Source organism: Emys orbicularis, chromosome 15 (genome assembly GCF_028017835.1).
Source record: "Emys orbicularis isolate rEmyOrb1 chromosome 15, rEmyOrb1.hap1, whole genome shotgun sequence".
Taxonomy (NCBI): domain Eukaryota; kingdom Metazoa; phylum Chordata; order Testudines; family Emydidae; genus Emys; species Emys orbicularis.
This window is the reverse complement of record NC_088697.1, coordinates 23,526,053-23,539,779: the sequence shown is the minus strand read 5'-3', so window position 1 is coordinate 23,539,779 and position 13,727 is coordinate 23,526,053. Positions and strand designations below refer to the sequence as shown.

Below are 13,727 nucleotides of genomic sequence, written 5' to 3'. Positions count from 1 at the left end.
GCTAGTTCAACCTAATTAATTCAGATTAATTTAAGAAGGCCATTTTGGACCGACTGGCTATTTAGACATTTTTGTGGTGCCCATCACCATAGCTCTTGGGCAGCAATCACACACTGCCCTCTTAGTGTGCCTTCCATCAGACAATCTCTATGTTCTTCCTGCAGCTTAATGAGGCCCCTCTCCCCTTCCATCCCCCCCAGCCTCAGGCAGAGGAAGCAGGCTGAAAGTCATTCGGCCTTTTATTTGATCAATGCTTTAAAATCAATCACTCCAGCTATAATTACATTTAACAATATTTTGACGCTGCTCTTTGCGTTTCCGTTAGAGATTAAACACACCTGTCCACGTAGCGCATGGGAGCAGATGGAGTCCACGCAGAGCTCTGCATGTCTGTGTCTGGAACGTGCTAAGAGGAGCAGCTTTGGGTTTCTCTTCCAATTAGAGCCGGAGAGCTTGATTTGAAAACATAATGGGATGGGCATGATTAATCAGGGCGGCGTTAGTTACCATTCCAGAGTTGCTTAAAATGAAAAGATGTCAAGGTACTTGGACTGAGCCCCTTTAAATACGAAATGTGACTATTGTCTCCCCTGTGCTGTTGGCTGCCTTCTCCTAGAGAGGCAGAATGGTTTAAGTAATCCGAGCAGGGCGCAGGGAGGAGTGACCCTTCTTGGAGAGAGCTGGGCAAATCATGGATTTTTTGGTTTACTAGGAATTGCGGGGAAGGGGGTTGTTTTAGGGTAACCCAAAAATAAAAGTTTTCAAAATGTTGGGTGATTAGACAAACCAGAAAAAAAAAATCCATCTAGGATTGGAACAAAACATTTTGGCGGGATTTCGAGTGATTTTTAATGTGCGGGTCAGTGCATGAGTTGGCCCACCTAAAATAGGGATAATTCTTACTTTAGTCTGCCAGCCAGATCTAAAAAGCATCTTATTAATGAGTGAGGGTAACCAATCAGCTAGAAAAAATTCTTGTTGTCACACATCAAAAAAATAATAAAATCACAAAAAGGGACACAACTCGAAGAAACAGTCTAATTTGACCAAAAATGGCAGAAAGCTTCTAAATACAATTGCTAATGCAACTATATACTCAACAGAGTACTGTTTTGGAAAGTTTGGGAAATATTTAGCCCCAGGTGATATATTTTATGCATTTTCCCGTACAGATGCTCCCCGGGTTATGCAAACCCGACTTACGCAAATCCGCACTTACGGAAAAAATTCCGTAAATTCCGTAAGCTAGAAAGTTTTTTTGTTTGTGTTTGCTAATGGTCAAGTATACGTTCCTGACTTACGCAAAATTCGAGTTATGCAAGGCGTTCCGGAACGGTACGCTTGCATAAGTCGGGGAGCGTCTGTACTTTTTGCCTTCCGTTAAAGCAAAAGTCTGTAGTCACATGACAGCATGAGCTTGTCCGTACCAGGTAATACATCAAAATGTGTGTCATTATTTGTAGAATGGACTGATCTGAGAAAAAAAATTCTGTCTGCTATTTTATGAATAGTGACTACTGTCCTAGGATTCCTGCACCAGCAACTAATGTTAATACAGCATGTACAATGATGAAATATTTTCAGGATATGTTCCATTCTCAGGGCCAAGTTTGGACATATGTCGTTTATGATGAAACAACCTATTGCAAAGCACAGTTGGTTAAATGGAGGAATCAAAACTAATTTGATAGGGACCACCTTGAGTTGGGAGTCATGCACTGTGCACTGAATTTCATGGGCAATATAGGTAGCAATGCAGGAAAGTGGGTTTGAAAACATTCTTGTGGAAGCCACCTTCTATGGTGCTTCAGTCATGAGCCATGCTCTCAGAGGGAAAGCATATAACCATGGCGTTAGAATCCACAAAGTAATGAATGAAGCAATGAACTGCCTGAAATGGATGATAGTTGGTGGTTCCATGAACAATGGTGTTCTCCCAGAAGGTGACATCTTGGAGAAAGCTCAATTGTACAGTGATGCATTTGAAGCCGTAGAGAAAGTACACAGAGGAAACAGTGTAGAAGCACTGAATGCGCTGGCAGACTTAAGGAATAGCACCCAATCACTCCACCCGGTCATGGACACTTAGATTACCCAAGAAAAAAACTGTTCATAAGCATTTCTGTTCTGGGAAAACTATGTAATGAATTTCTCCCAACTACTAATGGATACTTAGCAGCCAAGAGAGATGATGACAAGTCCATGGAGCTTGAGACATTTGCAGAGATGATTCCACTTACTTCCAGCGTGGTCATGTGAACGATGCTAGACGGAGTTCTGTAAATGTAGCAGAAACCAGACTTCTGGAGGAGGAGAAGCCAGCAATATATCATGTCCTAGCTGTTTGTCAGGGAGCAGTATACCTGACTGGCAGACCCTTCAGTGGTGGATGGCATGACATGTCCATTGAGCAATCACTCAACAAGAACTGTGGGAAGCATCAGCATCTTTGCACAAAAGATAAGGCTCTGACCAAGTATTAACTGGTTGCAGCTGTAACAGCTGTGACAAAACATATGTGTGGAGGGCAGCCTTCAGCAACAGATCTCCACAAAGCAGCTATCACAAAGCGCATGGCTGCAGATGAAATGTCTGTCCAAGAATGACAAATCCTTTTAGCACTGAACCTGGAACAAGCCCAGACAACAGACAGCCACTTGTGAACACTGTGGGCCCACCTGAAATTGCAGAAAGTTAGTGCATGATCAGAGAGAATGGCACACGAGAAATGAAGCAGTTCGTAACCAGGAGGCTGCAAAGGGGTGAGGCACAATCTCAAACCATTTGGTAATCTCAACAAAACAATTGAACAAGAGAAGAAGCAGACAGCACAAGCAATAAACTACTGATGGTCAGATCTTCAGCAAGCTGATCCTTATTGTCCAGTCCAGAGATGTTGCTATCCAAGGTTTGAAGTATGTCCCATTTCCCCTCTGCCAGAACTAGAGGAGGATCACAAGGACAAGGAACATGCAGATTCACGCACGTTCTTGCACGTTGCTGATGCAAAGCAAACACTTGGCGTGAACAGGGCGCTAATGTGGAGTTTGGAATCAGATGTTGCATTGATGTGCCCAAGTTATTGCTCTATTCTTGGGGCAGATTAATTCTATTTCAGAACTGGTGGTGGCCCAAGGTAGAGAGGCATTCCCATGCATAGAGTAGCTGGGAACGGACACGCGTCTTATGCTGCCAAACATTCATGCTGTCAGTGGATGTGATGCTACTTCAGCTTTCAGAGGCAGGGGAAAAGAGATGACTGAAGACAGCAGCTGACTTCCAGAGAAGCGGATAGAGAAGGAATTTAGAGCTCCCTATCCCAAGCAGCACGAGTGTGGGGGAAGAGGAACTCCAGAAAGCCTCTCACACACCCATCTGGACGCCCCAGGTTTAGGGCTCTGTGTCTATGGCAGGCACTGAGGCTGCTTGTTCTCAATTCCCCACCTTGGTCTTGGGTGCGAGGCTGGGGCCTGCACTGACGGTGTCTATTCTGCACTCCCTGCCGTGATCTCAGTGCTTGTGGCATTCACAAAGCATGCCCATTCTCAGTTCTCTGGGTCCTGGTGATGTGGTATGAATGGAGCATGCCCAATTTCAGCATAACCCCTCTCCTGGATAAGAGTCAACAGTGTGCCCTTGTTGCCAAGAAGGCTAACGGCATTTTGGGCTGTATAAGTAGGGGCATTGCCAGCAGACCGAGGGACGTGATCATTCCCCTCTATTCAGCATTGGTGAGGCCTCATCTGGAGTACTGTGTCCAGTTTTGGGTCCCACATTACAAGAAGGATGTGGAAAAATTGGAAAGAGTCCAGCGGAGGGCAACAAAAATGATTAGGGGGCTGGAGCACATGACCTATGAGGAGAGGCTGAGCGAACTGGGATTGTTTAGTCTGCAGAAGAGAAGAATGAGGGGGGATTTGATAGCTGCTTTCAAGTACCTGAAAGGGGGTTCCACAGAGGATGGATCTAGACTGTTCTCAGTGGTAGCAGCTGACAGAACAAGGAGTAATGGTCTCAAGTTGCAGTGAGGGAGGTTTAGGTTGGATATTAGGAAAAACTTTTTCACTAGGAGGGTGGTGAAGCACTGGAATGGGTTACCTAGGGAGGTGGTGGAATCTCCTTCCTTAGAGGTTTTTAAGGTCAGGCTTGACAAAGCCCTGGCTGGGATGATTTAGTTGGGAATTGGTCCTGCTTTGAGCAGGGGGTTGGACTAGATGACCTCCTGAGGTCCCTTCCAACCCTGATATTCTATGATTCTGTGATTCCTCTGCAATCTCAGCTCCCTTACAGTCACAGCGCTGTCTGCCTATAAAATGGACCAAGTATATCCAGTCTCAGTTCCTCTCTATCTCAGGACTGCGACCCAGATCCACAGAAGGACTTAGATGTGGCAATGTCAGCAGTGCCATCCCTGCCTTTTAGATGCCTAGAAAAATAATTGGAACAAGGAGATTCCCAAAGCTTGAACTGAGCACTTAGGCTCCCTCTTCAATGAAAAGGGAGAGTCAGGTACCTAAGAACGGGATCCATAAAAGCCATCAGGGAGCTGCCTGAGGTAGCCACTGGGAGATAGCGACGAGAGAGGTTCTGCTAAGCCCTGCCTCTTTCAGGGAATTCAGTGCCTATCTCTGCCAGGAACCCCCTCTCCTGGAGTCAGGTGACTTCGGTGCCCCAACCGTTTCTTATGAGATTGTGAGGTACCAGCCTAACACCCCACAAAACAGCTGAGGGCAGAGGGGGAAGGAGTTGGGAGGCCTCGGGTGTAACCTTTAGACCGTTAGGGTCTTCACCTGTGACGTGAGGGATCCTGTTTCAGTTTCACCCTCTGTCTGGTGAGGAAAAGGCCTTTAAAGAAGGGTCTCCTACACTCCCGGTCTACTCCAGGGGTTAGGATACTCATGCGGGCTGAGGGAGATGCGGGTACAAATTCCCCTTCTGACTGCTAAAAGCGGGTTTGAACAGGCATCTCAGGCAGCCCAGGTTTACGCCCTAACCTTGGGGGTACCACGATTGGGGGCTCCCTCACTGTTGCCTGTTGAAGCTATTCCACTTTAATTACATATTAACTGGCCCAAAAGGGACAAAGAAACAAGAGTCCTCTGCAGGCTAGTGGTTTGGGTACTCCCAGTGGGATGTGCTGGTTTGAATCCCCTGTCTGCTGAAAAGGGATTTGAACTTTGATCTCTTACCTCTCAAGCGAATGGCCTAAGTCCTGGGCTAGGAGCCCTGCCTGTTTGAAATTGGGCTTCGAAGGGAGAAAGTAAAATCAACGGATCGTTACTGACAATATCCCCCAGCATGAAGAGGAATGCCATTAACATGAGCAGGGCCCGCTTGCGGTAGTTGGCGGTTCGCAGTCCGCCCGTGCGCCTTGGTAGTTATCAATTTTTAATTAGGCTAGTGCCATTAGGCTAGTTAAATAACAACTGAGAGCTGCCTTTTCATGTACGGGGGGGAAACAGAGCCCACTAGAGAACAGAGCTACAAGAGTGTAGAGCGTTTAAGAGCAGTTACAGCATAAAGAGCTCCAGATGGGAGGAGTTAGGCACAGCTGCTTTCTTTTCCGTGGCTCCAGTCAATCAGGGTTCCTCTAAAATTGTGATTAATTAATCAAACAGCACGACGCTTTCCTGGCGTCTTTAGTCTCTAGCAATTCCACTGGGGGTGCAGTGGGGGGACGATCTGTTTGGAGAGAGAGCTTCTTTCTGCTCAGATTCTATCCTAAATCCACAGCTTTTGGAAAGCTGTGCAAAATCCATAGATATCTATTCTGGAACTGTGAGCAAATGATCCTGCCAGAGGCAGTGCGGTCTATGGAGTTTTGTTGGGGTAAAGCGGGGTCAGATTCTTTTTGCAGCAATGTGGTGCTCCGGAGAAAGCACGTACAGGGATGCAGAGCATTTACGCTAACTTGCAAAGCACCGTGGAGCAGGCTACAGGGTTTTGGCTTTTTTATATATGCCAACGTTTGAGGCAGCTTGACTGTGGTGCGGCTCAAACCCACAGACTGATGGCAACTGCAGGCTCTCTGCTTAAGCTCTCTTTACGCAGTTCTGACAACGCACCTCAGTTCTGATTTGCCGCCGCCCCCACTATTCCCGCCCTGGGCTTTCCCACATCTCTCGGCTAACACACCCCAACCCTGGTCCCTACTTTCCCACGCAGCTCTGCGGAGGCACCTTCATCCTGACCCGCAGCCCCCTCCCTGCTATGCCAATCCTGGGACCTAGTGTGGGGGTTTTGTGGGAGGTGTCAAGCAGGGACTCAGCAAAGATGATTAAACTCACTCTTACTTACAGGACCTAAATGGAACGACGCCAGTGAAAGCCATGTCACTTACAGTCTGGTTCCCCTGGTCCTAAGGCTAGTAGTGTCTTTACCACACCATCACCGACAGATGCAGGATATAGGACGACACCAGTGGACCATGCTGCATATGACAGTGCCTGCAGCATGGCTCCCAATGGTCTGCACGGGGCATGCAAGCTGGGGACGGGGAGGCGGCTATTTCTTATCTCTAGGGTCAGGCAGTGCCACCTATCGACAACTTCACAATGTTCCCCGAGAGGAACTCCTCTTCCTCCCTGCCCTTCCCCTCCCTATTGCATATTCAATGAGGTCCTTTGGGCCAAATGCTCCCTCCCAGCAGGGGAGGGGAGCGTGGAAGGGGGAGTCGCTAGCTCTCTGACCCAAAGGAAGCCCCTCCAGGAATCCTCCACGGGGATCAGGCTCTGCAGAGGGGGATGGGGCAAAGCAGGGGATGACGGCTCTTTAGAAGCAACCTGCCCTTGTGCCCTGTAGGGATTCCTGGCCCAGGTCAATACGGATTCCAACAGCAGCGCACCGAGTTCTCCTCACTGTGATGAGACTCCGCGGGAGGGGTGTTGGGATACCCTGGGAGCAGGGATTGGGAGGGAGTCCCGAGGACTCGGCTCTGACGATGGGGGCAGTTCTTGGGAGTGCTACGAGCCTTTCTCCTGCAGTAAGAACGGGGCGGGTCCAAACGCCGCAGCTCTGGCTCCTACTCGAGAATCATCCATGCAGGGGACATTCCAGCCCTTGCTCTCACTGTTCCTGCCCCTAGTCCCCACCAGTGGGAACCTGTGTCATCATGACTTCCCCGTGACATTTCAACCTTGCCCTGGCTGTACAGTGCTAACAGATGGTAACAGGCATCACCTTCCATCCTGCCAGTAGCTACATGTCCGTGGCGAGTGTAATGTGTAATGCCTCTTGCTTATCAGCTCAAATCCAGTCCCCGTTGGTAGCAACCTGAGGAATGGCTAGGAGGCTTATGTGAAATGAGCTAGCTCAGTTCATGTTTCTTCCCCATCACAGCTGTACTGCCTGGACCTCGTGTTAGCACAGCACAGAAGCTAAGGGCGGAATGGGATCGCTGATGCCAAGAGCTGGCTTTCCGATTCAAAATTAAGGTGCAAGGGAGCTCGGGTGGGAAGCCTGCGTTGAATTCTCTCTGCTCTGCTGTCTCTTCAGTGGCCAGGCCTACACCTTTCTTGGTCCACTAGCCAGTATTTAAATAGTCCAGAGCCTTTCCTGAGCACTAAAATTCACTTAAAGGAAAACAACCTGATGGATGTCCATGGGCCATTTCCTCAGGAGGAAAAGTCCTGTGGAAAAGCAAAGGGATATTTTGAATCGGAGTCGAGGGATGGGGTCTCCAATGGCAATATATTTATCTGATCTCGTTATGAATGGCCATTTAGTTTGAACCTCCCTGACAATTTAGTCCAGTATAGTTCCGAGTAAAGATTCTCTCCGGGATTTCCAGAAGGAGCCCAATGGGAAAGAATTTCCTTGGGAGTTGGGTGCCCAACTCCCTTAGGCACCTTTGAAAATCCCAGTGCCTGGTAATTAGGACGCAAGAGCTGTATGGCATTAGTGGAGTGGGAGTGGAGTTTGACTGGGACTCACAGATTTTGTTTCCACCTTCGATTTTCCCTAATCGGGGTCAAGCCGAAGTCACTCTGTGTAAGAACCTATGCAGAATAGGGTGGAAGAGAAAAGAGCCCCAAAGAGTCACATAGAGGATGGAGGATCTGTCGAGGCAGCCACATGATGCAGTGGGGGAGCTAGCTCATGGATGGAGATCACTCACTCTGCCTAGTGCAAACAGGTCCTCAAATTGTGCCACAATTTGTGATGGGTCACAACAGCATCCCTTCCGGTGGGCAGCACAGTGAGGCCTTTGGGGACCTGAGGAGGAGGATGGAGGAGCTGGCTGACTAGGAGTGATTCTTTTCCCCCTGCAGTGGTTTGTGGACTGAAAGTAATGGTTGAGGATTCCCCCGCCCCAGCAAACCCTGGCTTAGTGGGGCTGCAAGCAATGAGTGAGAGAAAGGAAACTCTGGCTTTGGACAAAGGCAGGGAGGAAAGACCTGCTGTGTTTTTAGCTGAGATAAGCCTGAGCCATGGACCTCAGATCTAGACTTCCCCAAAGTTCAGGGCTTCCCTCTGGGACCCATCTCGCTTAGAAGTCAATGGACCGGTTGATTTCCTTCTCCCTCCAGCTGGTAATAACAAACCTTTCTCTCTTTCTCTCCCTTGTCCAGGCCCCGGAGCAGTACATGACGGCAGCAACGCGGCTTCCAGAGCAATGGCCTGCCTCTGGCTATCGGGCACCCTCCTCGCTCACTTTCTCATCAAGTTTTGATAAGAAAGCAAAGGGTCCTCGGAGGCGACACCTGGCTTCTCCCACACCACAGACTTTACTCTCTACACTGCGGGGGCAACACCCAGTTTTACCACTTGAACGTACTGCCAGGGGGGAAGGGAGAGGGGGAGGGGAAAAGGGTTCCCACCACCTGTTGGGGGATAAGTCATGGGCGTTTCGCAAGGCGAATCAATTTCTTCTTCCCCGGCCCCGCCCTCAACCCTATTTATAAACCTATCCTAAAGTTAAGCGTGTCTCGGCCGAACCTGTTCAAATTGCCCCCGGAGACGTGTCTTGGTTTGAGGGACGACACACAGCGGAAGTCAAAATGAGTCAAAGTGTCCTATTATCTCTGTGTCTCTTAAGCAAAAGGATTGTTCTTTCTACTTGTTACACTGTACATACCTGTTCATGTTGATAAGTGTCCTATTACATTTGGGCTTCACCTGGCCTCCATCTGGAGGGATGTTTTAATAAATCCACCCACCCACCCCCCGCCAGCACCTGGGCTCTCGGCAACAACTGCTGTAAGTGGCGGCTGTGAATGGGCCATAGTGATAGTGCATTTGGACACTGACAAAGGATTTGAGATCCCTTGGAGTGCAGAAAGGGAAAAGCTAGGGGACACTGTTCTCCCCTCTTGCTAAAACTGATGGCTGAGTGGCTAATGCAAACAGATAAATAGACAAAATGGTGAGTCATCCATCTCCCCATCCATCAAAGTAATCACGGAGCCATTCTATCCATCCATCTATCCTATTCACCCATCCATCTAATTAGCTATCCATCTGGCTTTCTATCTCACCATCTCTTTACTGTATTTATCAATTTATCAATGTAATTATCTGTGCTTCTATCCAAATCTCTCCTTCTCTGCTCTTCATCCATCCATCAGCGTAATCATCTCTATTGAGTCACCTATTTATCTAGCCAAGTTTCTATCCCGCTCCCTCCATCCATTTAGTTTTCTTTCTATTTTGTCTGTTCATCCACCTGTTACGGCGGAGGATATTGAGAAATTTCACAATATTACATTTATACGTGTGGTAGAACGTAACTACAGGCCATAAAGCTAAGCAATATTTGGCCATTTGGGCATGTCTCTGACAATTCAAAACACGATAATGCAGTAGCAATCCTTCACTTAGTCCCCCCCCTCCCCCCTGCAAAAAAAAAATAGTCAGAGATCTGTTTTCTCCTACCTCCCCAAAATATATACTCTTATTTTTAAAGTAAGCAACACCCCTCACTCTACCCCAATGCTGTTATAATCTTTTGCCTTTAAGAACCAATGTTTTATATCTGCTAACAGGTGCTTGTACTGCTGTTCTCCAATGGGGATGCATCCAGTTTTCTTTAAGAAAAGTCCTAATTATCCATTATTTATGGCAATTCCAAACAACACGTTCACGACCCATCCTGGGAGAGCCAAACGCAATCTGGCCAACACTTCTATGCTCACTCCCTTTCCCAGCCCCGATCCTCATTTGCTCTGTTCGGAATCCATCCAGTCAGAAGCTGACGGAGGCCAATTATTTTGCTAGTGTGTTGACATCACTCTTGTATTTGTTTGGGAACCTCTTATGAGCAAAGGGTACTTGAATAACTGACTTAATTTCCAAGCACTTCATTAACTCAACACAGAAAACAGATGGGAAAAAGGAAGGGAAGAGGGAAAAAAAATACAACCTCCCACAAACCTACATTCACATGGTTTCCTGTTTCTGTAGAAGCGTTTTAGAGAGGGAATTTCAGGCAGCTGTCTCCAAAATGGAACAGCAGCATCCGATCTTTTATTTTTTAGACTATGGATGTTTAGTTTGAAAGATTCAATTGATTCTTCCCCCCAAGTTCCTTGGTTCGGTTTGAATGAGACATGGCACTTTCTTGAAAGCCTAACGGCGGTAAGGGAGGAATCTGCATTGCTTAAATGTCTTTGAATGTACTTTTTTTTTTTTTTTTTTTAATTAAAAATACTACTAGCTTTCTGGGTCACTGCTAAGGCCTGACAGGGCGAGAGGACTGCAGCATTCCCAGACCAAACTGCAGCCTGCATGACAGTCATTTCAATCCACGCCCCAGACCGGATTGGGCTGCACAGTACGACCTGGATCACTAGAGTGAATCAAGTGGCTCTTACAAAGACCTGCCAAGTAGAAACTTCTTTGCTTTTTCTGATCCCCCGAGACATAGACACTATTTCCCAGGTAGGAAGTAAAAGGAGACATTGATTCATTTGGTTATTTTTGTTGTTGTTGATTGTTTTGTTTTTGTGGCCATCTGACTGACTGCAGGCACTACCAGTGGTGCCAGGCGTGGTGGTCTGAACGCAGTAAGCAAAAAAATGCAGTAAGGAAGCATACGACCTACCATACTGAGCTGCTGACAGCCACGTGTCAGGGACGCAAAGATGAACTTGCGGAGAGGGAGTGACTTGTGCTGGTTTCCGGTAGGCTCTAGGTGTTTTAATCGGAAGATCAAGGATGTGCCTCATCAAATCTGTCAATAAATGTAAAACATGAATGGTTAAAAAGAAGTCTGAAAAAAAAACGTATACAAGACTAAACATTTGGGCGGTATATTCACCAAATGGAGGGGGGTATTCTTTTGAGTTCATGCATATGTAAAAAAAATCCAGCACAGTCGAGTTCTTGAATGTATACGCTTGCTTTCCCATTTATTTTTCCTTCCAAGAGGGAAGGTTTGAGTATGAAGAGCAACATGCCTGGATTTCACCACCACCACCACCTGTTTTACTGCTCTGAAAAAAATCTAACAGCGCCCTCCCACTCTTTCATCTGGATAAAAAACATCATGAGGCTGTTGCACGTTGATTTAATCTGTGCAAGAAGCCTCCTGCAACAGGTCCACATGGAACCTCGTTCACTGTTAAAGACATACAAAGGTGTATTATTATTTTAAACCCCAGATATACATGCTGGCTCCATTGGCTTATTAGGTGGAATGCTGGTAAAGAACTAAAACAATAAGTCTTCACATTTATATCTAGTTCAACCACAAGTTACAGGCTAGCAGCTGGGATCATTGGGTGTAATCTAAGGTCTGCGTCATACAGGAGGATAGACTAGATGATCTAACAGTCCCTTACAAATCTATGAATTAGTACTGAAAAATGTTGTAGCTGTATGAATACCAAAAATAGCAGCAGATGCCTTTAACTGTCAAAGCAGGGCATCAAACAGAGAGTTTTAAGTGCTTAATCATGTCATAACTCTGTTGAGGCTGAGGGAGGAGAGCTGCTGGAGAGAACCTGAAGAAGTGGTCTCTCAGAAGGGTCAACTAGTGTAGCTACTCCTACCTAGACGCCTATTCTCTTCCTGCCTGCTATCATCATCAGAGAGACAATAACTTGATGAGCCACACAGACACGCATACTGCCATTAAGAAGAGAGAGGTACAAAGTGGAATCTAGTGGAAGGAATAAAAGACCCTAAACAAAACAACATTTCAAGGCCCACTGGGGCATTCATATCTTTCATGACTTCCAAGGTCATGTGAACTGAAGTGCTGGTGGTAAACGTTAAGTGCCTGATACATAGTTGTTTGCAAGCCTATTTTTTCCCCGGTGTTCGGGAGAAATGCCACCAATGTAAGAGTCAGGTCTCCATGTCCTGTTGCTGTGGTACAGCGTTCTCTTGGGCAAGGGCAGACAAAACGTTTTCACTTCAGCATCTCAAGTGCCCTGCAAATTTAGCCCAAGCTTTGGCAAAATGTTCATGTTCGCAATGCAGCAAGGAAGCTCTAGGCTCTCAACTCTGTATCCCAGACGCCGCATCTCTCTGCACAAGTTTCATGTGAGGACGACGTTATGGGCTAGGTGTGTAGCAAGTCAGAGCACAGAAAGTCATAGAAAGGTCCTGTTTCAGGGCGTGTTACATTGACTTAAAATAAATCGGTTAAACCATGCAATAGAAAAAAACACCACACACACAAAAGTAATTGCTGCAGATGATTCACCTGGAAAAATTCTAAGATGTTTACACCCTGGGTGGTCCCAAGTGGAGCTGCATGAAAAATACCAAGTGACGCTTGACAAGGAGTGAGATTTTTTCCCCCCATCAAAGGGAAAAGCAACAACAACAACAAAAACCAATGATTTCCCTGAATGTGACTCCAGGTTTCTTATCTCTGGAAACAGGGAAAAAATAAACAGCAGCCACAAGGTGAAGCTGAAAAAATGTTTTAATTTGGGGCAAAAAAATGTGATTTTCCTCTCCTCTTCATTCCCCACCGACAGCGAGAGGGTTTTCGTTTCTGCAAAGCCCTAGTTTTGAAAACCTTCAAGTGGAATTTTCCCTCCCCCAAAGACAGGAACGTTGAAGTAGCCACAGGACGCCTTTCTAAGAGGTGGGCGGTATATCAGAGAAAAGGGTTTCCAAATAACGCTAAGATGGAAAAAATCCTATTCAAAAGGAAACAGAGTCCATTCGTCCCTTACAGGAGAAAAACAAAACAAAATATTGCAGTTAAAAGCTGTGCCAGAACATAGCTAACGAAGATACATTGTCTTTTCAGTAGTCAACGCTTTGGAACAGAGGCCATGTGATAGTCAACCCATGCACGTTGCCCTTCAGATAGTCAATACTTTGGTACTAAGGCCAAATTTAATCAACGTAAGTTGTCCTTCAGATATTGAACATGCTGGGTCCAAGGCTAAGCAAAATGGAGTTGATCAGACCTTTTGGGAAGATGGCAACCACATGCCCAGATCTCTGCATTACTTTAAAGGGATCCAAGAGACTCTCTTTAAAGACTCTCCAAGAGACACGGCTTCAAGACTGAATTCTTCCTGCAACCATGGGTGGTTAGCATCAAGAACAGGAAAACCTCTAACCTAGTCCCCTCTGCTCCACACGGTTAGTTCTTTTTGGCAGAGGAAACTAAAAGGAATGGCGAGCAGGGAACATTTTTTTTTTAAGCATTCAAGTTTCTTGTGACACGTAAAGTGCAGTTGTGAGGAACATGTTGGGTGTATGAAACCGTTAACTGTCCAGTTCAGAGTCCTTCTCTTTGCTAGGTTTAAAAAATTCTATGA

General features: G+C 46.6%; 1 protein-coding gene across 3 annotated transcripts in view; it reads left to right on the top strand.

The window, feature by feature from the left end:
• Window positions 1–8,671, top strand: part of LOC135889192 (opioid-binding protein/cell adhesion molecule) — a 343,806-nt gene extending 335,135 nt beyond the window's left edge. For all 3 annotated transcript variants that reach the window (XM_065417022.1, XM_065417020.1, XM_065417019.1), the window contains one exon: window positions 8,571–8,671. In XM_065417022.1, the coding sequence (XP_065273094.1) occupies window positions 8,571–8,671 (101 nt within the window). The remainder of the gene's footprint in view (window positions 1–8,570) is intronic.
• Window positions 8,672–13,727: the final 5,056 nt, after the last annotated feature.